Raw genomic sequence first — 27,607 nt, forward strand, 5'->3', positions numbered from 1 at the left:
TTGTTTACAGTAGGTTTTCTATGTTTCTTGTTTTTTCCCCATACTCTACATTGTATAATTAGAAAGTTATTTTTTGTTTTAAAATAGTATTAGTTTAATGTAATTAACAGTCCTATATTTGTACCTTGGACAAGTAATAACCCTAATTTCCCCTGAGTTGTTGGATGGTAATGTCTACCTTGCAACATTGTAGTAAGGAATAAAGATCACATATGTTGGGACTTCCTGGTGGTGCAGTGGTTGGGAATCCACCTGCCAGTGTGGGGGACACAGGTTCGATCCCTGGTCTGGGAAGATCCCACATGCCGCGGAGCAACTAGGCCCATGTGTCACAACTATTAAGCCTGTGTGCCACAACTACTGAAGCCCGTGAGCCTAGAACCCATGCTCCGCAACAAGAGAAGCCACTGAAATGAGAAGCCCACAAGCGCAATGAAGAGTAGCCCCTGCTCGCCACAACTAGAGAAAGCCCATGCGCAGCAACAAAGACCCAACACAGCCAAAGATAAATAAATAAATTAATTTTTTTAAAAAAAGATCATATATGTTAAATGATGTATGCAAAACATTTAGCATGACAGAGTTGTTTTTTGTTTTTTATTTGGCTTTGCCGGGTCTTAGTTGCGGCGCGTGGGATCTTTAGTTGCTGCACGCACGATCTTTTTAGTTGCGGTATGTGAACTCTTAGTTGTGGCATGTGGGATCTAGTTCCCTGACCAGGGATCGAACCTGGGCCCCCTGCGTTGGGAGCGTGGTGTCTTAGCCACTGTACCAACCAGGGAAGTCCAGGGTTTTTAATATTTTTTATTTTTTTTTATTTATTTTTTAAAAATGGCCACTCTGGGAGGCATGCAGAAAGAAATGTGTTTTTTTTGTTGTTTTTGCAGTACGTGGGCCTCTCACTGTTGTGGCCTCTCCCATTGCAGAGCATAGGCTCAGCGAGCCCGCTCCGCGGCATGTGGGATCTTCCCTGACCGGGGCACAAACCCATGTCCCCTGCATCGGCAGGCAGACTCTCAACCACTGCGCCACCAGGGAAGCCCAGAAATGTGTTTTTAACAAACTGTGCTGGAACTATATCTATAGATATAGGGGTGTGTGTGTGTGTGTGTGTGTGTGTGTGTGTGTGTGTGTGTATCTTCTCTACCCCTACCACCTAGCATACAAAAAAATGAATTTGAGATGAATTACAGACCTAAATGTAAGGCCTGAAACTAAGAAAACTTAGGAGAATATCTTTCTCACATAGGGGGTTAAAAAAAAATAAAAAGATTTCTTTGGACCCAGGGAGCAATAACCATAAAGGGGAAAACATTGATAAATCAGGCTTCATCAAAATTTAAAACTTCTGCTTATTTCACAGACTCAGAGAAAATATTTGCAGAACATAGATTTGAAAAGGGGCCTGTTCCCATAATGTGAATAACTCCTACAACTCAGTTTTTTTAAAAACATAAACAAGATTTGAACAGATGCTTCACAAAGGAAGATAGATGAATGGCCAGTAGGCACATGAAAAAAATGGTCAGTGTCATTAATCATAAGGGAAATGTGGAAATTCAAATTAAGACCACTATGAGATACTGCTGCACACCCACCAGGATAGCTAATATTTAAAAGTCTGAAAATACTAAATTTGGTGACATTTTTGAGCACGTGGAAGTCTCATACATTGTTAGCAGGAGTGTGTAGTAGTACAACCATTTTATGAAAAGGAAGGTCTGACAGTTTCTTATAAAACTAAGCATAAACTTTACCCTGTGACCCAGTACTTCCATTTCTAGGTATTTGCTAAAGAGAAATGAAAATCTGTGTACATTTATTGTAATTTTATTCATAGTAACACAAAACTGGGATTTTTTTTTTTTTTTTTTTTTTTTTTTTTTTGCTGCTGTGCTGTGTGGCTTGTGGGATCTTAGTTCCCTGACCAGAGATTGAACCCAAGCCCTCAGCGGTGAAAGCACAGAGTCCTAACCACTGGACCTCCACGGAATTCCCAGGAAATAATTTAAATGTCTATCAAAACAGGAATAGAAAAATTGTGGTATAATCATGTAATGGGCTACTTACGCAGTAATAAAAAAGAATGACTGATAAAACAACATGATGAATCTCAGTGAAGCTTTACACAATAAGGTACATACTGTATGATTCCATTTATATGACATTCTAGAATAGGCAAATAATCTATGGTAAGAAAAACAGTGGTTGCCTGTGTGGAGTGGAGATTGGGGAAGGGCATTAGGAAACTTTCCAGTTGTAGAAAGTAGCTTTATCTTTATAGATTTGGGGGGGTATAAGTATTTTTCAAAACTCATGGAATGGTATACTTGGTGCATTTCATTGTGTGTAAATGTTGTTTGATTAAAAAATAGATTTATGTCACCGGTCATGGAACGAACATAACACAAGCCTCCTGATGTGATTCACTGAGGAGTGCCCTCCAAAAATTCATAACCTGAATCTAACCATGAGGAAAAATCACACAAACTCAAATTGAGGTTTCTATAAAAGAATTTTAAAAGATTCTACAAAAGAACTAGGCTGAGTACTCTTTTAAAAAGTTATGGTCGGGGCTTCCGTGGTGGCACAGTGGTTGAGAGTCCGCCTGCTGATGCGGGGTACACGGGTTCATGCCCCGGTCCGGGAAGATCCCACATTCCGCGGAGCGGCTGGGCCCATGAGCCATGGGCACTGAGCCTGCGCATCCGGAGCCTGCGCATCCGGAGCCTGTGCTCCGCGACGGGAGAGTGAGAGCACAACAGTGAGAGGCCCATGTACCGCAAAAAAAAAAAAAGTTATGGTCATGGTGGGAAAAGTTCCAGATTAAAGAAGACTAAAGAGATAGGACAATTAAAGACAACATGTAAACCTAGACTGGATACTGGATGAGGGAAAAACAGTGATTTTAAACTTTGTTTTCCTGTAAAAGTATCAGTGTTACAGTTTGAATAAGAGTTGTAGATTAGATAATAGTATTTATTAATGTTAATTTCCTGATTTTTATAATTGTACTATGATTATGTAAGAGAATATCCTTCAAGTTCTTCAACCTGCAGATAGTTCAGGAAAAATATATATTTACAGAGAATTGTGGAAAAAATGTGGTAAAATGTTGACATGAGACTGTAGATGCACAATATACAGGAATTCTTTGTATTATATTTGCAATTATTGTGTAAGTCTGAAATTAAGGAATAAGTTAAGAAAGAACACAAAGCAACTAGGATTGAAGAACCAAAAAAATCCATGGACAGGGACTTCCCTGGTGGTCCAGTGGTTAAGAATCAGTCTTGCAATGCAGGGGACGCCAGTTCGATCCCTGGTCAGGGAACTAAGATGCCGCATGCTGCAGGGCAACTAAGCCCGAGCGCCACACCTAGAGAGACCGCGTGCTCTGGAGCCCGCACACCACAACTAGAGAGAAGCCCGCACACTGCATCGAAGAGCCTCTGAGCCACAACAAAAGATCCCACGTGCCACAATTAAGACCCAACACAGCCAAATAAAAGATAGATTAGGTAAGTAGGTAGGTAGGTAGATAGAAGATAGATTTTTTTTTTAATTATACTCAAAAAATCCATGGATGTCATCTACACCAAAATAAAGTGAAGTATCACAACATAGAGACAAACCACTAAAAGCTATAAAACCTGACTAGTATTGTGTTAGCAGTTGTGCAGGAGAAATTGAAGGAAGCAACAGGGCATCTTACAACCCTAGGGTTTCTAGAAGAGCCAGTAATTGTTCTAGAAAGCTTAGAGAACATTTGAGAAGAGCAGCTAGAAATTAGGAGTGGTTTTCCATATTCCCAAAACTAGTAAATACAGAGATGTTCTGGGATAAGGTGTAAAGGGTCTGACTGGACCAATCAGCAGAGAGAAATCACACAATAATTCGAACAAGGAAGGTTAATATAAAGAATTATTAACTGTAACAGGATGGGGTAATGAGTGATTGGCTAGTAAATAGTAAAGAGAACCCTAAAGAATATAAAGAACTTATAAAGAATATAGAGTTCTAAAAAACTATAAAGAATTGGCAGATACAAGGAGCAGCCACTAACCCTTGGGCTAAGACAGAGTGCCCAAGGAAGAGTCCCCTGTTGCCCCATCACCACCCCAGGATTGAGATCCAAACCTTATCGGAAAGGGCTTAGCTGTGGCTCACTGAATGGCAGAGCAGTTGCTAAGGTGCTTCTCCAGGGAACATGCTGAAAATCTGCCCTCTAGAGTACCTCGTAAAACTGTTCATGGGATATGTCACTGCTACAAAACCACTCAAGTCAGCGCTCACTTGTACTTTAGAACCTGGCTTAGCAGGAGCAGAGTGCTGCAGGAACCTGCTGAGTAAGCACACAGGAACAAGAAGCAAAAGTCTCTCCTTGAGCTCTACTGACAAAATTAACATGCCAGCAAATTAACAAAGGGAAAGTTTTTAAAGTGCCCAGATTCATTTACACAGAGCAAGCAGAAAGGATGACTTTGGAACCAAGAGGCAATAAAGTTCAACACAGAGTTCTATCACATTTAATACTAACTAGCCAATATTCCCATCCAGAACAAAGCCCCTCACTGAGGACAAAACTGTTGGAAATAGAATCCAGACTGAGCTGCAGGGACAGAGACAGTAGAGACAAAGGGAAGAGAAGGTTCAGGTACAAGGCATGGGGAGGAGGAGGTGAGCCGGGACATCAAAGAAAGTGTGCCATCTTTTTGAGCACTTCATGAAGACAACAGAAGAGAGTTATAAAGTGTGATGTTAGAAAGCTATCTTGATCCACATTCACAAAAATTGATCACATAAAAATAAGCAACATAATAGGATCAAGAGAATAAGGAACAGAGTAACGTTTCTACAGGCAATGCAAATTACACCTGTAAGACGTGCACAAAACGGATAAGAACCATAAGCAAATGGTACAAGAATGACATAACCAGAAAATTTCACAGTGCTAGAACTTGGGAAAGAAGTAATAAAAGATTTCAGAAAAATGAAGACTAAATAAGAAGGAGCACAAGACAATAAACACTAGTGTTTTTCAAGAATTAGACAAAGGAAGCTTTTTAAATGAAGAAAAAACAAATAGATTAAAATTAAGAATTGAAAAAAAAAAGATACAGAAATTTGGCAAAAAAAAAATCCAAAAGATCTTCCCTGCAAAAAATAATATAATAATAATATAAAATAACAAACATGAATAGCTTAGGTGCTAAAAAGTATAATTCAAGAATAATTTCATGAAATACAGTAAGACTTGAAACTACAAATTGAAAGGACAGCCAGAACAGCCAACACTTAGAAGAAGAATATCCTTCGGACATCCAGACATAAAGAACAAGTCACTTATAAAAGAAAGAAAATCAGACACAATTTGACAACAAAGCTTTATAATACAAGTCAATGGTGTAACAATTAGAATACTCAAGCAAAGAAAATGTGAGCCAAGGATTTTTTACTCTGTCATACTTTATTCATCTAGACTCCTTTTGCCTTTACTATTCCATCCAGAAGAGTGTATTTACCTGTCCATATTCTGTCTGATTTGTCCATTTGTATACTGAATTAATAGTTCAGATTGTATCTGTGCTTGCTCTATGCTAGTGGGTCTCCTCTTGACAGGTTGAAAATATACACCTGCTGGGGCCCCACTTCTGGAGGTTTTGATTCAGAAGCTCTGCAGTCGATTCTGTGCCTCTTTCTATTTCTTGTTTAATGTCCCGTGGTCATTTGTGCTGAAAAGCCATTTTCCTACTCTGTACCAGATTGTAAAGTTTGGGTTTGGGCACCAGTGTCATCTTCACACCCCCATACAATTCGTTATTAAGTTGAGTCTGTGACTCTTAACACTTCTCGATCCTTCCCATCATCTCTTCCTCTACTCCTGTCGCCTTCATACTTTCCTGTACTAGGAAACTGGTCTCCTAATAGTCTCCTAGTTGTTTATAGCCCTGAAATACATCCTTCAAGCTGCTACCAGACTTGTAAACTAATGGTTGGATCATGTTAACTCTGCATGAGAGATGGATTCCCATCCCTAAAGAATAAAATTCAATCTCCCTTAAAAATACTCCACAGTCTGGCTCTTACCTACTTTGCCAGACATCTCTTTCCCCAAAGAAAGGCCCTCTCATTCCCTAGCACTAATGCTGAACTATTTGCAGATCTCTTTTTCATGTTTTTCCTGTCTTGGTGTTCATTCAGCATTCTGTTCCTGGAATCACCCGTTTTCCAGCTTTGGAATTCATCATTAAGGATTCTTCTTAGTCTCCTCTAATGAAACCTTTTCTGATAGCACTTCTCTTTCTAGTGGAATTGACTATTCCTTCCTTAGTTCTCCTTCTTCCCTAATGTGAATTTTTATCATAGTCCCTATAATCTTTTTTTTTTTTTTTGATGTGGACCATTTTTGAAGTCTTTATTGAATTTGTTACAATATTGCTTCTGTTTTATGTTTTGGCTTTTTGGCCGTGAGGCATGTGGGATCTTAGCTCCCTGACCAGGGATCAGACCTGCGCCCCCTGCATTGGAAGGTGAGGTCTTAACCACTGGACTGCCAGGGAAGTCCCCCCATAACCTTTTATTATACTTACTGGTCTACAAGTTTATCTTTGTAGTAAGACTGACCCTTGTGGGGATAAGGATTCTTCTTAATTGCCTTTGTATTCCTAGCACATGGTGTGCCTCTGCCCTAAAGCAGTCTCATTAGAAATGCTATGAATACTCACATTTCACTGACCAGATTATGCTCCTTAAATCTGAGAAAAGTGATTCACTTTCTTGTTCATTCAGCTTTCTGTGCCTCCTTAGTTGGCATACATATCCTACAGGAAGATGAGAACTTGCACACTTACTCTGTTTATTTAAAAAAAATTTTTTTATCCTCTCATATTAAAGGAAATGAAAGCCAAGAGAGCCTGAGATTGATTTTGCATTTCAACGTCGTCTGTTTATTTGTTAATTCTGAATACAGTGTTAGAGTGCTGCTGATATATAGTTATCAGTATTTGATAGGTTCCATGGTGAATGCTACTTTGCAAAAAGTGCTGAAATGATTAGTTTTCTATATCAACCATTAATACCCCTTTTTTCCTAGCCTTCTTTGAATCCAGAAGCTGGCAAACAGAATCAGCCATGCAGACCTATTGGGACCCCTTCTGGAGTGTGGGGTAGGTAGATTTTGCCATTTTTAAAGGCACAACTTTAAATTTTTCTTATTAGCAGGGAGAGGAGAAAACATTCTTTATCTGTTTTTTTATTCATTTGTTTCTTTATCTCTGGTTTCTCTTCTCATCCATTTGCACATGGTAACTAACTCTGCCTAGCTCTTACTCTGCCCCCCAAAATACCATTGAGATGTAATGGTAGTAGAGTCAGAATACAGACAATTGAGAGCTTGTAGAGCCCTGAATTTGAAAGCAGATTTTAAGCAAAGGGAGAATAATATAATATGCTCCTAAGAAGTAATTTTTTTAGAAGTAATTTTTAATGTTGCTAATTTGCTTATAACAATTAAATTGAATTTTAATGTATTATAGTTGTCTCCTTAATATTTGGTAGACAACTATATTCTAACCGTTCTTTCATATTACTAAATACTCTTCTAAAGTGTTCTTTGAAAGGCTAAATAATACCACGTCCCAGAGAACATTTTGTTCAACCAGGTTCCGTTAGCTGAGTGGGGTGTTGTTTTTGTTTTTGGCAATTATCAATGATGTCTGTTGTATAGGGCAGGGGGAAACCTATAAATGCACACATTTATATATATATGTTCCTAATAACTAGCCTTATAAAAAGTTAGTAGAGGGCTTCCCTGGTGGCACAGTGGTTGAGAGTCCGCCTGCCGATGCAGGGGACATGGGTTCGTGCCCCGGACCGGGAAGATCCCACATGCCGCGGAGCGGCTGGGCCCGTGAGCCTTGGCCGCTGAGCCTGCGCGTCCGGAGCCTGTGCTCCGCAACGGGAGAGACCACAACAGCGAGAGGCCCGCGTACCACCAAAAAAAAAAAAAAAAAGTTAGTAGAAAAATCAGTGTATTTCAAACCAAACCTGATCCTGTGGCATTGGGATCTTTGGTATTTACAAATTGTACTCTCCTAGTTCCTACATTAGATATGTTCAGTAGCCAGGCATCTTATTAGGAAGGCTTTAGTGTATCTAAATACTGGGTTTGGATCTTGAGTTACAGGATTAAGGGCAATTGCTGTTCCATTTCCCCTTTGTTAATGTATAGCTTTGCTCCAGTTTGCCTCATCAGAAGGTCCCATAGCAGACTCCTTTCTCCAGTTTCCTCATCTCTCTGTGTTCTCATGCTGACAGGAGTAGCTATCCTTGGATATATATTCTTGTTTGGTCTATGCCTGAGTGATCACACCGTGCATGAGACATGCTGTACCCCTGAAAGACTCCTAACATCTTTGGGCTTTTTGGTTGATTATGAATTTAGAATCAGGTGTTTTCTTATGTTGCCTTTTTTCCTACAGTTCCTGGGTAAGTGTCACTTTTGAGAGTATCTGTTAAGTGCATACCAGGAAATGTTTGTCACTTAGTCTCAACTGTCAGCTCTTTGTACAAAGTGAGGCCTTTGTTTGAACTATGCTTCGTGTTAACCAATAGGTTTGACATTCTTTTGTCTCTCCACTATTGTATTTCACAGAAAACCCACCTAGTGCCAAGCAGCCCTCCAAAATGCTAGTCATCAAAAAAGTTTCCAAAGAAGATCCTGCTGCTGCCTTCTCTGCTGCATTCACCTCACCAGGATCTCACCATGCAAATGGAAACAAATTGTCAACCATGGTTCCAAGTGTCTATAAGAACCTGGTTCCTAAGCCTGTACCACCTCCATCCAAGGTATGATTTGGAATCAGTGTAAGAACCTTATACAGCAGAGGTGGGAGAATAAATAAGAAAAAAATTTAGTAAATTTATTTTTTCCTGTTGAGTCACTCACCAGATATTCATTTGGTGCCATTAAGTTCTATGTATAGTATTTTACTGTCTCCAAACTCTCTTCTGCTGCCAACTACATTTTTAGTAGGCCTCTCATACTCATTAGCTTCATCTCGTAAACCTGCTTCTCTTGATTTGCTGTTTTCATTAATAACACCAACATTCATCTGGTCACGTAGCTGAGTATCATGGCTGCTGCTTTCTTCCTCTTTCTTACTCATTCCCCTCTCCCAAGCAGTTATATAAAATCCCCATCAGTTTTTTCCTCTATGATATGCCCTTGTCATCTCACATTTACTGTTGTAGTGTACCCTTCTATTTCCTCATTTCTCTGTATTTTATCTTACACAGAACTGCCAGAATGATTATCCTAAAACAGTTTGAATATATCACATCCCCTTGCATTAAGTCCCTTAAGTGATTCCAAACCATCTGTATAGCAGGGGTTGGTAAACTTTATCTGTAAAGGGTCAGATGATAGATATTTTAGGCTTTGTTGGTCACATATGACATATGGTCTTTTTGTAATATATTCTTTTTCTTTTCTTTTTTTTTCCAACCATTTAAAAATGTAAAAAACATTATTAGCTCATGGGCCATACAAAAATAGGCCTCAGGCCAGTTTTGGCCCAAGGGTCATGACTTAGCAACCCCTGATGTTATAATACAGTGTCCAGACTCATGAGCACTGGTGTGTATAATTCTATATAGCCTAAGCCTAATCTGTCTTTTACTGCCCTTTGTTTTCTTACCTGGGAGATTTTCCTGCGTGTTTATGTCATACTCTCTGAATCCTTTTCTATCACATACATCTAAAGATCTAATTAAGCCTTGTATCTGATTGAATAGCACTCTGTCTCTAATCACAATATTTATTGCATCTATTTCTTCATTTGGTTGTAATCTCCTTAAAGGCTTCAGGTCTTTTTCATATTTGTATCCCTAGCACCCTCACAAAAGCACACAATAATTGCTTGAATGAATTCCAGCCACTGTAAGGAAACAATTAAATTTACTGTGTTATTGAGAGAAAAAACAGTGAGCATTAATTCACTTTTCTGTGTGTGCAAGCACTTGTTTGGTACTTAAGAGCAACACAAAGTACAACATTGGTCCTCACCCTCCATGGGCTAAAAGTCTAATAGGGATGACAAGATATAACAATATAAGGTCATGTGATTGTGTATGAAATAAAATAACAAATTCTAAAAACAAATCTTAAACAGATTTGGAATAACTAAATTAATTAAACACTTTATTTACACAGTTCAGAGGAGCAAGGATCAGCTTAGACTATGACCATCAAGGGAAATTTTACTGAAAAACTAATTTGAACAGATCTTTGGAGGATGGTCCAGATTTGGATAGTCAGGGAAAGTCTGGAGAGTATTACAGGTTAGAAGAGGTGGTTAAATAAAATGTTCTGAAAATAGAAAACACTGGGCATATATGAGGGATACGGAATGAACCATTCTGATTACCTGGTAGCACTGGAAAAATACCGGGACTGAGGGTCATTATCCTAGTGTTAATGAAGCTTTCAGTGTAGATAAGATCTCTGAGGGAAAGAGGATAGAAGAAGAGTAAAGAATGGGACAATAAGACTTGGGGAAATACTTAATATTTCATAAATATTAGGAAAATAACAACATAGTCAACAGGATTAAGAAATTGTAATTCAGACATAGAAAAAATCGTATGCTATCACACTTCTGGGTGGGTGAATTTAAGATGGCAGCTGGCGTTGTCAGCACTTGTCAATTGCTGCCAATAGGTTGAGGGAAATAACAGAGGGGATTTGGACCTTAGCAGTTGGAAAGTTTTTGGTGACCTTTGAGTTGAGGTTTTAGGAGAGTAGTGTAAGGCTGAAAAACAAGATTTCAGAGGATTCTGGAATTATGTGAGTGGAAGTGGAAGTAGTGGCACCTTTGAGACTTGACAGTAAAAGGAAACAGAATATAGGTGGTGGTAAAGTTAAGTGAAAGGGTGAAGAAAATCTGTAGGAAGAAGTGACTGGGGACAACTTGAAATATACTTGAAAGGTCATTAAAGGATCATGGCCCAAGAAGAAATGAATGGGAATAAACTGATTGACAAATGGAATTATTTTTGAAAGGGGTTTAGGATACTTGTTCCTCTGATGTAGAAGGAAAAGAATATGAATTCAGTCAAGAGAGCAACTCCTATAAAGAAAGAAACTGGGGCTTCCCTGGTGGCTCAGTGGTTGAGAGTCTGCCAATGCAGGGGACACGAGTTCGTGCCCCAGTCCAGGAAGATCCCACAGGCCGCAGAGCGGCTGGGCCCATGAGCCATGGCCACTGAGCCTGCGCGTCCGGAGCCTGTGCTCCGCAACACGAGAGGCCACAACAGTGAGAGGCCCGCGTGCCGCAAAAAAAAAAAAGAAAGAAACTGTGGCATGGAAATTAACTGCAGGGCTTTGAAGTAGACAGATGACACTTTGCTCCTTCTTTGTGATACAACCTTGGACAAGTTTCTAACATTATGAATCTCAATTTCATCATGTAAAGTGGAGGTAGTAGTGCCTGTCTTTTAAGGGTTTTTTGAGGAGTAAATGAGGTACTTGTAAGTGGTAATAAATGGTAGCTATTATTATCAGCATGGCAGCATACCTTTTGTTTGTTCCATTCCTTTAGAGTTTATAAAGTTTTCGTAAGTGTTAACTTCATGTGAAATGTCTGCAAGCATTCTGTTAGGCAACAGCAGAAGAGTATAATAATGAGTGAGACAGGGCTTCCCTGGTGGCTCAGTGGTTGAGAGTCCGCCTACCGATGCAGGGGACATGGGTTTGAGCCCCGGTCCAGGAAGATCCCACATGCCGCGGAGCGGCTGGGCCCGTGAGCCATGGCCGCTGAGCCTGTGTGTCCGGAGCCTGTCCTCCGCAACGGGAGAAGCCACAACAGTGAGAGGCCCATGTACCGCAAAAAAATAAAAATAAAAAATAATGAGTGAGACAAACTCATATCCTCACGGATCTTAGAAGTCTTTTGGGGAAGAAGAAGTGACAAGGATAAAAGTCATAACACAGAGCTTAAGATCAGTTTAGCCCTGTTGTGTAGAACTGAGTTGAGGATAGAATGAAAATAAGAAAACTAAAGTCTGCTGTTAACTATCCTTGCAAAAGGTAGTGAAGCCTGAACAGGGATGATGCAAGTGAGCAGAGAAGGGAGGTGGTGATGGCACACAGTGCGAAGCAAATCAGAGGAGGAAAACAGGACACTGAGCATTCATCCCCAGGAAACTGGGATAACTTGGAACCATTTCACTGAAGTTAGAGAAGAGAGAAAGAGTTTTCAGGAAAAGTTGATGAGAGTGGTTCTGGGACCCTTGAATGTGAGATGTTAGAGGAAGGCAGAGATGAGATAACTAGTAGGCAGGTGTGGATTTATCCATTCATTCATTTTCTCTACGCGTTCAACAGTTATTAAACATCGAATATTTGTGTATTTAAAAGCTATATGCCACTAGAGTCAGAAAAATAATCTCAAAGAGTTGCTGTCTAGTGAAGAGACACATATAAAAAATAATTGTACTGCCCTGCCTGGAGAGGGTCCTCAGAGCCTTTACAGATGAGGTCATATTTGAACTGGTTTTTTTTTTTTTTTTTTTTGCGGTACGCGGGCCTCTCCCGTTGCGGAGCACAGGCACCGGACGCGCAGGCTCAGCGGCCATGGCCCACGGGCCCAGCCGCTCCGCAGCACGTGGGATCCTCCCAGACCGGGGCACGAACCCGTGTCCCCTGCATCGGCAGGCGGACTCTCAACCACTGCGCCACCAGGGAAGCCCTGAACTGGGTTTTGAAGTGGCAAAGGAAAGAGAACTACCATTCGTTGCCATCTTACTATGTTCCAGGACATTCACTAGGCCTTTTACATATAACAGTTACCTTAATCCTAGGATGTAGAAAATTATGTAATATATGAGGTTACATTGCTAATAAAATTATGGAGTTTGGGACTCTAAAACAAGGTTTGTCTAACTTCAACTAGGGCTCTTTCCACTGCCCCAGAATGCTTCCCATCTTGAAGCATAAAAAGGAGAGAGGAGGATGAGAATTCTGGTTTTAGAGTCAGACTTCATGCCACTCGAAGTACTTGGAATATAGTACTGACATATCCTAAACTAGTCAACAAATGGTAGTTTTAAAACAGTAGGAGACGGACTTCCCTGGTGGTCCAGTGGTTGGGAATCTGCCTTCCAATGCAGGGGATGTGGGTTTGATCCATGGTCGGGGAACTAAGATCCCACATGCCACAGGGCAACTAAGCCCACGCGCAGCAACTAGAGAGAAGCCTGCACGCCGCAACGAAGACCCAGAGCAGCCAGAAGAAAAAAAAAACAGTTGGAGTTTGTTAGGGAGGAAGTAGGTGGGGCATTCCAGGCAGAGGAGCGCTTTGTTACCAAAAAAGCGGGGGGAGGGCGGCTTCCTTGGTGCACAGTGGTTAAGAATCCGCCTGCCAATGCAGGGGACACGGGTTCAAGCCCTGGTCCAGGAAGATCCCACATGCCACAGAGCAACAAAGCCTGTGCGCCAGAACTACTGAGCCTGCACTCTAGAGCCTGCGAGCCACAACTACTGAGCCTGCATGTGCCACAGCTACTGAAACTCGCATGCTTAGAGCCCATGCTCTGCAACAGGAGAAGCCACCGCAGTGAGAAGCCCACACACTGCACGGAAGAGTAGCCGCCGCTCACTGCAACTAGAGAAAGACCACACGCAGCAATGAAGACGCAGCACAGCCAAAAATAAATAAAATAAAATAAAATAAAATAAAAAAAGGAGGCAAAACATGCCATGTCTGGGAAAAGACAAGTGGATGGCTGGTAGTTGGGAAGTGGTGGGGAGAAGTAAGACTAAAGCCAAATGATGGAGGTCTTTATAAAAGCTCAGGTGAGAGTTTAGGGGTCACATTAGCTCCATGATTTTAACAATTTGAATGATTAAACAATTACAAATAACTAGTTTTTCTAATGAAGTTCACCTAGGAACAGATTGCTGTAGAAGAGCACTGAGTATGCCTACATCCACTGAAAGGAATTCAGGAGGCGAGAAGAGAATGAAGCATCAGGGAATTGAGAAGGGAAAGAGGGACAGGTTCAGAAAAGATAGGTAACAAGTAATCTCTCCTTCTACAAAAAGATATTTTAAAGCTGACCATTGAATGTAATATGAAGACAAGATTTTTGCTTATTTATTGAAAGAGCTGTTTCATTAAAATGGGGATAGAGTTGAGTGTTGCAGGGAATTAAATAGTAAGAATGAACAAGTGAAAGGCAGCAGATACTGAATTATGCAGAAAAGTTTGGAAATAAAAGGATTGTAGTAAAAGGGAAAATATATCTTTGTTTTTTCCCCCTTCGCTTCAGTAAGGTGGCTTAGCATGTTTGTAGATAAAATGGAAGAACTTACTAGAGAGAAAGAGATTAAAGATACAAAGGAGAAATAATTGATAAATTCATAAAGGAATGAGAACAAATGGATGTAGAATGGTAGAAAGGGAGGGGGACCTATCAAAGGAACTTGAGATGCAAAGGAGAGAATTGGGGAGAGTTTGGATCCAGTGACGAAATTTTTTTTTTTAATAACTATTTTATTTTTTAATCTATTTTTGGCTGCATTGGGTCTTCATTGCTGCACGTAGGCTTTCTCTAGTTGGGACAGGCAGGGGCTACTCTTCTTTGTGGTGCGCGGGCTTCTCATTGCAGTGGCTTCTCTTGTCGCAGAGCACAGGCTCTAGGCGCGCTGGCTTCAGTAGTTGTGGCTCACAGGCTCTAGAGCACAGGCTCAGTAGTTGTGGCACACGGGCTTAGTTGCTCCATGGCATGTGGGATCTTCCCAGGCCAGGGATCGAACCCACGTACCCCGCATTGGCAGGCGGATTCTTAACCACTGCGCCACCAGGGAATCCCCGGATCTTCTGACGTCAGTCCAGTAGGAGAAGACAAGATCATTTGAGGTGGAGAGTTGAGGTTGATTTGGAGTTAGGAGAAAAGGAGAGGATATTTTAAAAAGAAAACAGCAGCTGATACGTGATTCACTTTAGTGGATTCCTTTTTTTTCCTTCCTTTATTGATTGACTGAAGTGTGGTTGATGTACAATATATAAGTTACAGGTGTACAATATAGTGATTCATAATTTTCAAAGGGTATACTCCATTATTCCTCATGTTGTACAATATATCCTTGTAGCTTATTTTATACATAATAGTTTGTGCCTCACCTCAGTGGATTTCTACATATATAATTCCTCTAATAAAGGGGGTACAGGGCATAATGGTTTTCTCTAGTGAGCAACCAAACACTATATAATATAGTGTTTGAATTACTGAAAATTAAGTTGGAATAAAGTTGGAAAGAGATGTCAGTATCCTGTTGCACGTAACACTGTCTGGTAAAACTATCATACTACTGTGGCAGACACTCACCTGTTTCTGTGCCCTGAGGTGGCAATATTAAAAGACAAGGCATCTGGTGACCCTGTGCAACTCTGGGAAACTATTGTCTTTGATATTTAGCCTGAATAAGCAGCCATCTTTAGATTTTCATCAGTGCAAGAAAAAAATTAATTTCCATTCCAGTTAGGTCGTTGTCTCTTTTATCTGCTGGCATGCTCTTTTTGGAGGCATTGTGGAAAACAATATTGTATCCTAGTTGAGTAACCTCAGACAAATTACATAACTTTCTTAATGTCAGTGTAATTCTCCGTAAAAATTTGACATAATTATACCTGATTGGGTTAAGAATTAAATAAAATAGATCAAGCATCTGGTACATAGTAGATAACTCTGTGAAGTTTATTCCTTTCTTTAGCCTATATTTTCTTCTTTAATAACAAGAAAGAAATCCTTTTCACTCAGACCCTTCCTTTGTCCTAGAGATCTCTTGGTTCTAATTGTTTCATTTTGGAAAAACAGACTTTTTTACTTTCTTTAGCCTCACTCCATTGATGTGCCTCAGACAAGAGTGATTGACTCAGGAAAAATGGAGTATTCCATCTACACTATGCTGCCATCATAGTTGGGGTCAGGGCCAGAGTGACAGAATGGGTCCAGACCCCACAAGACCAAGCAAAAGAAGGACCTCTGGACTAAACCAGGATTGTCCAGCCATTTATATTGCCCTCCCTGGCCTGTAACTAGCCTCCTGCCATCAGTGTTCCTAGAAAACATCATTTTTCTGATGTGCTCTTTGGAGGCAGGGGTGGGGGGTTGTCAGGATTACATCAGAGGTTAACAAACAGCACACTATAAAAGAAAACATTTGGGGGGGGTCAAATAAGTTTAGAAAATGCTGTGTAGTATATCTGCCTCTCAATTCACATATATAGTTAAGCGCTTTGAGAAACAGCACAGTAAAAGAAACCTGTTGTCGAACTATATTCAGCCTAGCATCTCCCAGGCTTATTGGACTAGGGCTCTGTTTTTGAGAAATACCTGTTAATATCCCATGGCTTTTCTGGTTCCTGTCTGCCTTTTTCCTTCAAGGTTATATACCTCCCAATCGTGTTGAGACAGGTGAACTCTTGGAATTCATGTTTGCACATAACATTTCACTCCTTATGATCTTACAGGCTGAGCTTCTGTCTGCATGCTGTTCTGACTGATTTGTTCTCTCTTCCCATGTAGCCCAGTGCGTGGAAAGCTAACAGAATGGAACACAAATCAGGATCCCTTTCCTCTAGCCGGGAGTCTGCTTTTACCAGTCCAATCTCTGTTACCAAACCAGTAGTACTGGCTGGTGGTATAGTTTTAAGCTCTCCCAAAGAGGTGAGTGAGAATAAAGCTAAGCAGCCTTTTCTAAAGTTGCCCTTTCCCGTTTACTTAAACTGAGGTAAGTGTTGTGACGTGTACAGCTCTAACTCCATTTCCTTTGTAGTTATGCTTAGCTCAAAGTCATTTTTTTTTACTGGTGATTCCCATCAGCATCCAAAGATGGGCAGTAGCTGGGTGGGGTCATTGCCCTTTGGTAAACCATGGTTGGCCTGTGTTTGACTGGCGTTATGCTGGCATCTGGAGAAAGATCGGAGAGGTGCTATTTAAACCATCTGGTTTTAACTGTAAGAACTCAGCAGAGCTGAAGTCTGTTTAAATGAAAAGGATAGTTTATTTTTGGTAAAAGAGTGATAAATAGGCTACCAGATTCTGGAAAGCAGTACCTTGTAGAAGTGACCTAGAGAATCCCAGTACTTACTCTTTGCTGTCAAGAGCAACCTATTTGTGGTATTTGCCCAGAGCCCCGCCAGCACCACTCCTCCAATTGAGATCAGCTCCTCTCGTCTGACCAAGTTGACCCGCCGAACTACTGACAGGAAGAGCGAGTTCCTGAAGACTCTGAAGGATGACCGGAATGGAGACTTCTCAGAGAGCAGAGACTGTGAGAAGCTGGAGGATGTAAGAGCAAAGGGTTTTTCTGGGGCAACATAAGTGTTTTTCTATGTTATACATGTGCTTTTTGTTCTTAAGCGAGAAAGATGTGGTACATTTTTAAAATGACAGAGATTTGTCTGGAGGAGTAACAGTCTGTGATAAAGCGAGTTCAGTTCTTTGTTCAGCATATTTCAAATTAGGGCTCATTTCAGTGATAGCTGCCTTGGGACTTAGTGCTCTTAAACAGGGCAGCACTGCTTAAGCCTTGAATTGAAGTTGGTAAATTATAGAAGCATATATATATATATATATTTTTTTTTTTTTTTTTTTTTTTTTTTGGCTGCTCCAGGTCTTAGTTATGGCATGCAAACTCTTAGTTGCAGCATGCAGACTTCTTAGCTGTGGCATGCATGCAGGATCTAGTTCCCTGACCAGGGATTGAACCCGGGCTCCCTGCATTGGGAGCACAGAGTCTTACCCACTGGACCACCAGGGAAGTCCCTTTAAGGATTATATTTAATTCTAATATAAGAAAATCTGACGAACAGAACCGTAAAACAAGAGGGTTTCTTTTTGGTATCCTGCAACAGGAAGGTTAGAGTTCCCTGTCCAAGAGGGTAATGGCAGCTCATTCGTATTATCAGGAAACTTGTAAGTTTTGGTCGCCTTGGAACTAGGGTAGTTGTGCTCCCATCCACATTCTAGTTAGGGAAAGGACAGAGCCAAAAACCTGAAAACGGATGTCTGTCCCTTTTTTAAATGCTTTCTTAAAAGCTACCCCTGCAATTTCCACTTACATTTTATTGGCCAACTGTCAAATAGCCACTCCTAGCTGCAAGGGAGCCTAGGAAAGTGAACTTTTTAAAAGCTGAGCGCATTGGTTCCTTAGTCCAAATCAGTAAGGAAGAATAGAAAATTGATATTGCATAGGCATCTAGTAGCTTCTGCCACAGTTGCCATAACCTGAAGTTAAGATGGTAGCCAGTTAGTATCCTTTGGAAATCTTATTAGCAAGATGAGCAAGTTCTCGTTTTTAAGTGGGAAAAACCTATTGGCTGAGATCCTCTTCTAGAAAGCATTTTCCTGGGTTCTTACTTCTTAATCTCTTAGATTGCTTATCTTGCCCCAAAGGGGTATTAAACCAAATAATGTCCTTCCTTTCCTTATTTCAGTCAGAGGACAACAGCACACCTGAACCAAAAGAAAATGGAGAGGAAGGCTGTCATCAGAATGGTCTTGATCTCCCCGTAGAAGACGAAGGGGAGGTCCTCTCTCACTCTTTGGAAGCAGAGCACAGGTAAGTGAGGGTCAGATCACAAGGCATGCTGTGTATGGCCTGCAAGGAGTTTCAACATACTTAAGACATTTCAGAGTCCCGTACAGAGAGAAGTGCCCCCAGCACCACACCTTGTTCTCTCTGTGTGCCGCAGGTTGGCCTGTTGCCCACTGGGTATTCCTTTACAGACTCAGCTAGCGTTTTCACACCCTCCTCTCCAAGGCATTCTTGTAGTTTAGTTTCAGACTCAGTTTACGGCTCCAGTTGGAAGGGGTGGGGTGGGATGAGACCTGTTTCCTGGTGCTGTTGTGGTGGCCCCTTGGCCCCTCCTGGCCCAAGTGAGAAGTTACCACAAGACCCCTTTAAGGGGCCTTGGGATTCATGAGGCCCGAAGGTAATGGAGCTTGTTCTTTAAATGAGGGCCTTGAACACAGAGCCAGCCAAGCTGTGTGGGCAACTGGATGGCAGATGGGGCCTGCCAAGTACCTTCCTGAAAAGGGGCTCCTGTCCAGAGGAACTTTAAAAGGGGTCAACAAGATCACAAGGTTATGGAGTCCACAGTGCCATGAAATTAAAAGAGAACTTAGGTACATGTGGCTATGTACTAATTTGCTCACAGGAGACAAAGTGAGATTTCTTCTGTTTCGTCTGTGGGATAGTTTGACTCTATACTGCTACTTCTACTGTCCCTTCTCTATAGCTCTTATGCTCTCCAAAGAGCAACTACGGAGATCCTCCATCTAATTCCAAGCACCTAAGTAGTCATAATTAAAGCTTATCCCACTGGGAAGAAAAGAAAAACCCAAGTTTCTTCTCTAACATCTAGGTGGGTACCATTGCCCCTGGGCTGGAAAGTTGTGGATTTCTCACTTATGCTTAAAGGTATATTTTTTTTGCCTGACCTGCCTCTACCAGGTTATTGAAAGCAATGGGATGGCAGGAGTATCCTGAAAATGATGAGAATTGCCTTCCCCTCACAGAGGATGAGCTCAAAGAGTTCCACATGAAGACAGAGGAGGTATGTCATAAACTTTTGCTGGAGACCAGTTAATGACTAGGAGAGAAAGGAGATAGGACAATCATTGCCCTTAGGAAGCCCCAGTTTAGGGTGTGAGAAAGACCTTGAAAAAGAAAAGTTACTTAATAAGTTGCCATTGTAGAAATATGGAGGAGCATCTCATTCTGCCCAGGCCAGTGGTGGACACAAAAACCAGGTCAGTAGTTAGCAGATTTCAGAAAGCAGTATGTTATTTCATCCTGGAAGCTCTAACTCCTTATCAGAACCACAAGGCTGTATTCCCGAGGTTATGGGCTGAGCCCTTGGTGTCTGGCTAAGCAGGCTAACCCTCTGCTTCCAGCTCTGTGGTTTACCTCTGGTAGTCCAGCCAGAGCCAAGAAGCCAAATAGCCTATCTGAATTTCTTCAACAAATGCCTGCATTCTTTCTCTGAGTAAAACACTGCCAGGTCTCTACAAACTTCATGAAACTTACGTTCAGGTGGTATATATTTAAAGCATAAATAACAATAGTGTTAAAATCCTATAAAGAAAAGTATAGGTTGACATAAAGACTTTGCTACTCAGAACTCTGTTCCCCTGTCATTGTCATCACCTGAGAACTTGTCGAAATAGGAAATCTCAAACTGTACCCCAGACATACTGAATCAGTCTGCATTTTAAAGAGATCCTTAGGTGATTAATTGGCACATTACAGTTTGAAAAGCACTGCTATAAGAAATCTTCAGTCTCTTAGAACGGTCCCCCTCTACATTCTGCCTAGAATTGAATTGAGACCTGGGCTTTCCCAGGTCCCATGGGCCAGTGTAGTTACTGACGGTTGTCTTTTTCTTTCTTTCCCTTGCCAACCACAGCTGAGAAGAAATGGCTTTGGGAAGAATGGCTTCTTGCAGAGCCGAAGTTCTAGCCTATTCTCCCCTTGGAGAAACACTTGTAAAGCAGAGTTTGAGGACTCAGACACGGAAACAAGTAGCAGTGAAACATCTGATGACGATGCCTGGAAGTAGGCTTATAAATGCTTACTGTTAAATCTGACCCAGTAAACTCAGCTTGTGCATTTAGGGGTTATACAGAAGAAATCATTCTTTTCCTTTTCCTTTTCTTATGTTGTTGTTGAATACTTCATGCACAAGGGAAATAATCATATCCCAAAGAGAGAGCGAGCGATTGGCTTGTTTAGCTTTTGTTGTTCTTCCCTGTTATCTGCTTAATAGAACTTCATGTGGTGGGAAAGATTTTTAAAACACACACACATACACACAGTATATATGGGGCGATGCACAGGTGGGAGCTGGCAGGGCAGAGAGGAGGAGACACTGGTCTGCAGCAGCAGCTTCTACTACCAGCCCTTGGGGCACTCACCCCTGTGCTCAAGCAATCATTGTCAATGACAAAGTGACTATTGAAGTTATAATTGTATTAAATTAATGCTAATAATTTGGATATTTTATTTTATTTCTGGCTGCTCGGGTAACATTAGCCCTTAACCCAGCATATATGGTTTTTTCACTTTTTTTTTTTCTTTCTGGGTACAGCTGTAAAATATTTGGATATAGGAAATGTGTTATTCTTGCAGCCTTGATATTCAGGGTGGATTGTAAAATATACATTTTTGTGAGATTTCAAAGATTAAGATTATTTTGATAACATTATTTACAGATTTAAAAGATGTGGTTATCACAAGTCTGTTGAGGGGGAAAACTACTGCATAAAATAACTAACTTGGAATAAATATTTTGCATCAGTTTGGATTGTCTTGTGTAAGAAGTATATTTTCTTTAAAATTAGATGAGTGGATTCTTTTTTAGGGGAAATACTACTTTTAGAGGTCTGAGGGAAATCTGAATTCAGACACACCTGTTTCTCCTTTTAGCAGATATGTTTTTGATGCAGAAAAACCTGTGCAATAAACTACCAGTAATAAAATCAGAAACCCAAGTTTCCTTTCTGAAACTGTTTTTCACTGCCCATGTATTTACCAGTGTGCCTATTTTTTAAGGAAGTCTGTGCCTCAATTTTTCTGCTAAATAAGAACATAGGGTGTCCCGGGCATTGTGCAAGGCCCTGGGAATGCAAGGAGCACCCAGCTCAGTAGGGTTACATAAAAAATGGAACCTTAGGCCAAGATCTGATGGACAATTAGAAGTTAAACTAAACAACAGATACCGAAACTGGCACTCTTCAGCCAGCCCTACAGCACATGGTCCCTAGTGGATATACAGGCCCGAGATCATGCTCTAATGGGAGACAAGCAAAGGAATAACAGGCCTGACCACTTGTTAGAAGGGTAAAACTAACTTGTAGTGTAGGCTCCAGAAGGGGTAGAGACTAGAGGTAGAGTAACCAGCATAATTGCTAGATTCTAAAGGCTAGGAAGGCAGAGACCTTATGTGCCATAACGTACGGTAGTCTCTCCTGCTAGTAGGGGCTTCTCCTGCTAGTAGTATAAGCAGTGCACATATGAACTGTGGAAATGGTGATTGAGATAGAACAGAAAGAACTATATCATATTTCATTGAGTATATCTATTTTAAGACATTTTATGTACTAATAAGAAAACTTGCCAGTTATGACACTCCGTTAATTGTGAATCCTGATTTCAGTGTTAAAATATGAAAAAGTGTGCATCGTAGGATCAATGAAATACTATAAAATGAGCTATAAATTGGAAATGAGAAGTAGGTTGACATAGAGATATCCTATATGTTTGGTCTTCGGCTTTGCCACTTAGTAGCTTTCTCAGAACAAATTTCTAAAAATGTACCTCTTTTCCACTTGGAATTGAGCTGGACAATTGAGATTACATACTTTGAAACACTTTGTAACCTGCTGCTAGTCATAGCTTGGCCTTACATACCTGGGAGCGGGGGCACCACTACCTGCCTTGTTTAGAAACATGGGGCTAGGTCAGAGCTCCCGCCTCTGTTGGATTCATATATTTGGGTGGGGGTGGCAGGGAAATCTGGTCAGCAGGAACGGGGCCTGTGTGGCCCCTGGCTAGTCCTGAGTGAAGAGTTTACCTTTCTGTATTTGATTCCCTCTTCTGATTCATTGTGTTCTCCCAGAACTTTCAATTCTTCAGCTGTGTTGATTATCTTGTGGGGGCGGCAGGGCGGCGCCTAGGGGCAGGAACTAGGAGTTAGGGGGCCTTGGTATGACTTGGTTATGCAAAAGATGTTACTTCCAGAGAGGCACCGTGCAAGGAAAAGCTTTTTTTTGCAGTACGCAGGCCTCTCACTGTTGTGGCCTCTCCCGTTGCGGAGCACAGGCTCCGGACGCGCAGGCTCAGCGGCCATGGCTTACGGGCCCAGCTGCTCCGCGGCATGTGGGATCTTCCCGGACCGGGGCACGAACCCATGTCCCCTGCATCGGCAGGCGGACTCCAACCACTGCGCCACCAGGGAAGCCCAAGGAAAAGCTTTTAGTCTACGGGAAAGACATGGTTTCCAGGCAGAATGCCTCCTCTTACTCAGGTATTCCTTGGAATGGAGAATGACACTAACTTGGGTTACATCCACTTGGGCAAAACTAGAACGAACAAGGTGACACTTCCCTGCCAGAGGCTATTAAATAACCAAGACGGAGTATGTGATATGGGCTCAGCTAGTTTAGGAGGCAGCTCTTTGCTCCCTTTTATTAATATAGGCAAGAAAACCAAGGTGTGGTGTTAGAGACTTGCCCATACTCATGCAATGAGGTGGAACAGATTTTATGACATCTTTTTCAAGCCAGGGGCTCCTCCCTAAGGTGACCAAGCCTGCCCGCTCACTCTCCAGACCTGCCCAGACCTGAGGTTGTTGCCCAGGGAGCTTTAGCTCCTCTCCAAACATAAACTTGAACCGGTAAACCTGGCCTTTCCTCTCTGCCTTTGGCTATTTCATCCTCCTTTCCCTTTCCCCTGCCCCTCTGTTCTGTCTTCTGCAGGTCTTGGCTGCTATCAGGAAAGGAGTCCCATCCCATGGACTCCCACTCCGGGGAGCTAGGGCTCCTGCCCTGTGGGTCCTGTGACATGGTTTTCCGTTCCTGGGCCCTGCTGGCCACCCACACTCAGCGCTTCTGCATTGGCCGTCAGCCCCGGGAGCTGACAATTGGAGAACAGCCCCCAATAGCCACTGAACCACGGGTACCCAGGGTAAGGGCCTCCTCCATGGCCATGAGATGGTACTGAAGTGACTGTAACTCTCAGAGGATTCCTCACCCCACACCCTGTACCCAGGTTGTGCCAGAAGAACACCAGGGCCTCCCAGACCAGGAGGCCAGCAAATCGGCTCTGAAGAGGCTAACAGATGAGGTATACCTGGATTTCCCCACTGAGCCTCCCCACCAAACCTATAGATCACGCGTGGGTGAGATTACCCCAACATGGAGATTGCGGGTTACTGTTACCTCCAGGTGCAGCGGCTGCGGCTGTATCTGCAGGAAATGCGACCCAGCATAACAGAGGTCCCCAGAAGGCCACAGGGGCCCTGGAGGCGGTCAGAGGCACCGACTCAGGGTCCCAACTACGAGACTGCTGGGAGCCCCGGCGAGCGGCTGCGGGCGCTGCACCGGACTCACGCAAGGCTCTTGGCAGAGACCAAGGCACAGAGCTGTGCCCTGGAGCGACGCGGCGAGGGTAAGGGAAAAGAGGGGGACTAGGGCCCACCCTCCCCCTTGGCTTGAGGTCGCCCGACCCGTTCTGATTTGATCTCTTACCCCCTCAGAACTGAGCCGGCACCTCCAAGGTTTGGCTTGGACCCGGGACGGGAAATCACGCATATTCAGCCTGGAGCGGGAGCTTCGAGAACTCCGGGCAGAGGCCGGGCGAACGCGGGGTGCTCTAGAGGAGTTAGGGGCGCACGTTCAGCAGCTACAGGCCAACCCCGGGTGAGGCCGACGAGCCGGATCCCGGGAGCTCCGAGTCACCGGCTGGCGGGGGGGCGGGGCCGGAGCGGGGGGCGGGGCCTGGCCCGGCTGGACGTGCGAGGTATGCACCCGGACTCGGCTGGAAGGCCGCGCGAGTGAGGTCGGGAAGGGGCGGCGCTGCCGGAGGCCCGGGGTCTGGGTCCTTGATTCCGCCCCCGTGCCGGCCGTCCTCCACCCCAGGACCCGGCTGAACGCCTTACGAGAGGCAGAACTCTGTGGTCCGGTGCTACAGGCAAACCCAGGGACTCTGGCTGCGGAGATCGGGTAAGATCCGGGCCCCGAGGCGGGCACGGGGCAAAGCGCTGATCGGTCCTGGAAAAACGCTTCTGCCTTCTTGTCCCCTACTCCCTAGGGCCCTGCGTGAGGCCTACATTCGAGGCGGGGGCCGGGACACCGGCGTTCTGGGCTGGATATGGCAGTTACAAGTGGAGGCGTCAGCTCTGGAGCTTCGGCGGTCGCGGACCCGCAGGGGTGAACATGAGGGGGCCAGCCAGGAGGGCCTTAGCCCTGGGGAGAGAAAAGGGCGATGAGGGAGGACATCTTTGGCTTGGGAACCACTTGAGCAAAAACCCAAGGTAGAACACCTGTCTTTGCGGGGGTGCCTGCAATGTTAGCTGACAAGTCCAGCCTTGTCCAGAGAATCCTAAGGCTGGAGAGCTGCTCAGAGCAGCTGGTCACCAGCTGTCAGAGATGACAGGTCAGACTTGTTCAATCGCAGGAAGACAGGCAGGTGCCGCATTCAAGGAGCTTCTAGCAGTGGAGGCTGAAAATCGGCGCCTGGAGGCAGAAATCCTGGCTTTGCAGATGCAGAGGGGTGCAGGCCGGGTGCCCTGGGGTCAGTGAGCACCCAATTCCCCCCCGCCTAGCCCTCCCCAGCAGGCCAGGCTCAGAGGAAGGGGTTAGAGGCACCATGCACGGGGAATAAGACCTGTGTCTGAGCCCAATCAGTCTGTGTCCATGCCAATCTCCAGGTGTCCGTAGGGGTTTGGCTCTTGGGGGAGGAGTACCTCAGCCCAGTTACTTGCTGCGTCCTGCTCAAGGGCGCCCTACTCTTCCCCTGCAACTAGGGCACAGGGAGCCGAGACTTGTGGCCAATCCCAGCCCACGCCTGAGAAGAAGGGAAGATCCCCCAAGCCTCCCGCCTCCAGTGGCTCCCCCGCTGCCGCTGCTTCCACACTCCACAGGCGTCCTATTCTTGGGTGGCGCCGAAAAGGCTGTGAGGACCCAGGGGTTGGGACAGGGGCAGTTCTGCTCTGTGCAGTTGGGGGAGCATAGAACACCTAGGAGGCTTTCTGGAGGAATTGACTCTTCCCCTGCAGTCGCAGCTTCCTGGAACCATGACCAGGAACATGGGCCTGGATCCACACTTCCTCCTGCCCACAACTGACGTTCTGGGCCCTGCACCCTACGACCCTGGGTGAGGCCTGCTCCCTCCTTTGACATCCTTTGTGACTTGGTCACCACTGCTGGTTAAGGAGACCCACTAGGGCCAGCTAGGGTGGGGGGACTGGCTGGGGGTTGGGAGGGTGAGAGGAGGACTTGGGTGTGTGTGCGCTTGAGGCCTGTGTTTCCTAGGGCTGGCCTTGTCATTTTCTATGACTTCCTGCGGGGCCTTGAGGCTTCTTGGATTTGGGTGCAACTATTGACTGGCTTGGCCCGAGATGGACAGGATACAGGAGGGACCACAGCGTTGCCCCCAGCCCTTTGCTTGCCCCCACCTCCAGCTCCTGGGCCCATGGGCAACTGTGCCATCCTTGCCAGCAGGCAGCCTATACCCAGGTCAGTAGGTGGAGATTTATGATGTTGGTGCTTTTTGCCGCAATTGAGGCTTGTCCCTCATTCTGCTACATTTTCTCATCTGTATACAGGGCCACTGGCCCTGAGGGCCAAGTCCTAGGAAGGGAGCAGAGCCACTTCTGGCTCCTGACACCTGTTTTTGGTTGCTCTAGACTACCACCTTCACCATCAGTATCCTTGGTCTGTGAGCTGCAAGCCTGGCAGGGGCTGGCATGGGCTAAAGCACCACTGCCAAAAGCCTGGGCCTCGCTGGTGCTATTTGACCGGGATCAGAGGGTACTAAGTGGTCGCTGGCGTCTCCCACTTCAGACCCTTCCTCTGGACCCCAGCCTTAGCTTTGGGCAGCTGAATGGGATTCCCCAGGTGAGTGTGGAGGATGGGGACTGGGTCCTCCACGGTACAGATGCAGTACCATTTCACCTCTTCCCAGGTAGGTCAGGCCGAGCTCTTTCTGCGGCTGGTGAATGCAAGAGATGCAGATGTACAGACACTGGCAGAGATCAATCCAGCAAGTGCCCACGAGTACCAGTACCCACCTCTGGTGAGGGCCCAACTATAACTGGGGCCCCCACAGGTGTGGCTGATGTGGTTAATAACCAGCATTTGTTGACCACTATGTATGTGCCAACCCACTACTAAATGTTTTCTGTGAATTAACTCATGTGACCCTCACATATCCTATTAGGTATGTACTACTGTGTAACCAAGTAAGAAAATCAGAGCACAAGGTTAACTTGGTTCACAGTAAGCAGTTGACTCTAAGGTGGTCTGACGCCAGAAACTGTGCTGTTAACCTCTACATAAACCTTTTGCTAAAGATCGACCTTCTCCTTGTTCCACAGGTGCCCAACTCATCTTCACTGGAGGCCAGCTCCCTGGCCCCAACAGCTGGCTTTGTTGACCCCCCTCCTCCTGAAGACCCCCACCAGCGGCAGAGTCAAGCACAGAGAGGAGGGTTTGCGCCCTCAGCACAGCTTTGACCCACCCCCCCTGGCTTTCTGAGTCCAGAAGAATGGGCGTATGAGTAGCTTCACAGGCACAGGACTGGGGCCTAGACTGAGGCCTGTTCTCCCATCTGCAGCTTTACTACTCCATGTTCTGACAGAGGGTCTGGAAGCAAATACAGATGTGAACACACAACATGAGCTCCCATCACAGCTCTACCACCTTCCACAAGTACTTGGCCTTTCTTATCCTTTTGTAAAAAAGATTGATGTGAGGATTAAACAGATGTCAGGTATTTACAGTATTGCCTGGCATGTAAGAAAATTCTCTGAAA

The 27,607-nt window shown here is 43.9% G+C and overlaps 2 protein-coding genes and 1 long non-coding RNA gene across 12 annotated transcripts in view; 2 read left to right on the forward strand and 1 right to left on the reverse strand.

Annotated features, from left to right (window-relative positions):
• Positions 1–21,375, forward strand: part of GPBP1L1 (GC-rich promoter binding protein 1 like 1) — a 57,680-nt gene extending 36,305 nt beyond the window's left edge. For all 4 annotated transcript variants that reach the window (XM_019937893.3, XM_019937894.3, XM_019937892.3 and 1 more), the window contains exons 6-12: positions 7,097–7,169; positions 8,657–8,850; positions 16,594–16,734; positions 17,200–17,358; positions 18,507–18,631; positions 19,526–19,628; positions 20,481–21,375. In XM_019937893.3, coding sequence (XP_019793452.1) covers positions 7,097–7,169; positions 8,657–8,850; positions 16,594–16,734; positions 17,200–17,358; positions 18,507–18,631; positions 19,526–19,628; positions 20,481–20,633 — 948 coding nt within the window. In that variant the 3' untranslated portion in view covers positions 20,634–21,375. The remainder of the gene's footprint in view (positions 1–7,096; positions 7,170–8,656; positions 8,851–16,593; positions 16,735–17,199; positions 17,359–18,506; positions 18,632–19,525; positions 19,629–20,480) is intronic.
• On the reverse strand, positions 792–24,460 carry LOC109550385 (uncharacterized). Its single transcript, XR_002176879.3, has 3 exons — positions 24,322–24,460; positions 22,647–22,745; positions 792–17,349 (listed from the first exon to the last, which is right to left on the reverse strand). It is a non-coding gene; the product is annotated as an uncharacterized lncRNA (long non-coding RNA).
• CCDC17 (coiled-coil domain containing 17) lies at positions 21,514–27,607 on the forward strand. 7 transcript variants are annotated; one of them, XR_012325281.1, is made up of 14 exons: positions 21,514–23,099; positions 23,551–23,758; positions 23,843–23,917; positions 23,995–24,241; positions 24,330–24,492; positions 24,712–24,795; positions 24,884–25,002; positions 25,250–25,366; positions 25,599–25,747; positions 25,851–25,948; positions 26,092–26,310; positions 26,481–26,691; positions 26,763–26,869; positions 27,171–27,310. XR_012325281.1 is itself a non-coding variant. In XM_033867352.2 (14 exons), exons 1-14 carry the CDS (start codon positions 22,792–22,794, stop codon positions 27,306–27,308), a joined length of 2,247 nt encoding a protein of 748 aa, XP_033723243.2. In that variant the 5' UTR covers positions 21,514–22,791; the 3' UTR covers positions 27,309–27,607. The 7 variants fall into 7 exon arrangements, 6 of the variants coding, with proteins under 6 accessions (XP_033723243.2, XP_073646508.1, XP_073646511.1 ...); XM_033867352.2 differs by having other exon boundaries at positions 26,759–26,869; positions 27,171–27,607; XM_073790407.1 differs by having other exon boundaries at positions 26,107–26,310; positions 26,759–26,869; positions 27,171–27,607.

Source organism: Tursiops truncatus, chromosome 1, assembly GCF_011762595.2.
Source record: "Tursiops truncatus isolate mTurTru1 chromosome 1, mTurTru1.mat.Y, whole genome shotgun sequence".
NCBI classification, from domain to species: domain Eukaryota; kingdom Metazoa; phylum Chordata; class Mammalia; order Artiodactyla; family Delphinidae; genus Tursiops; species Tursiops truncatus.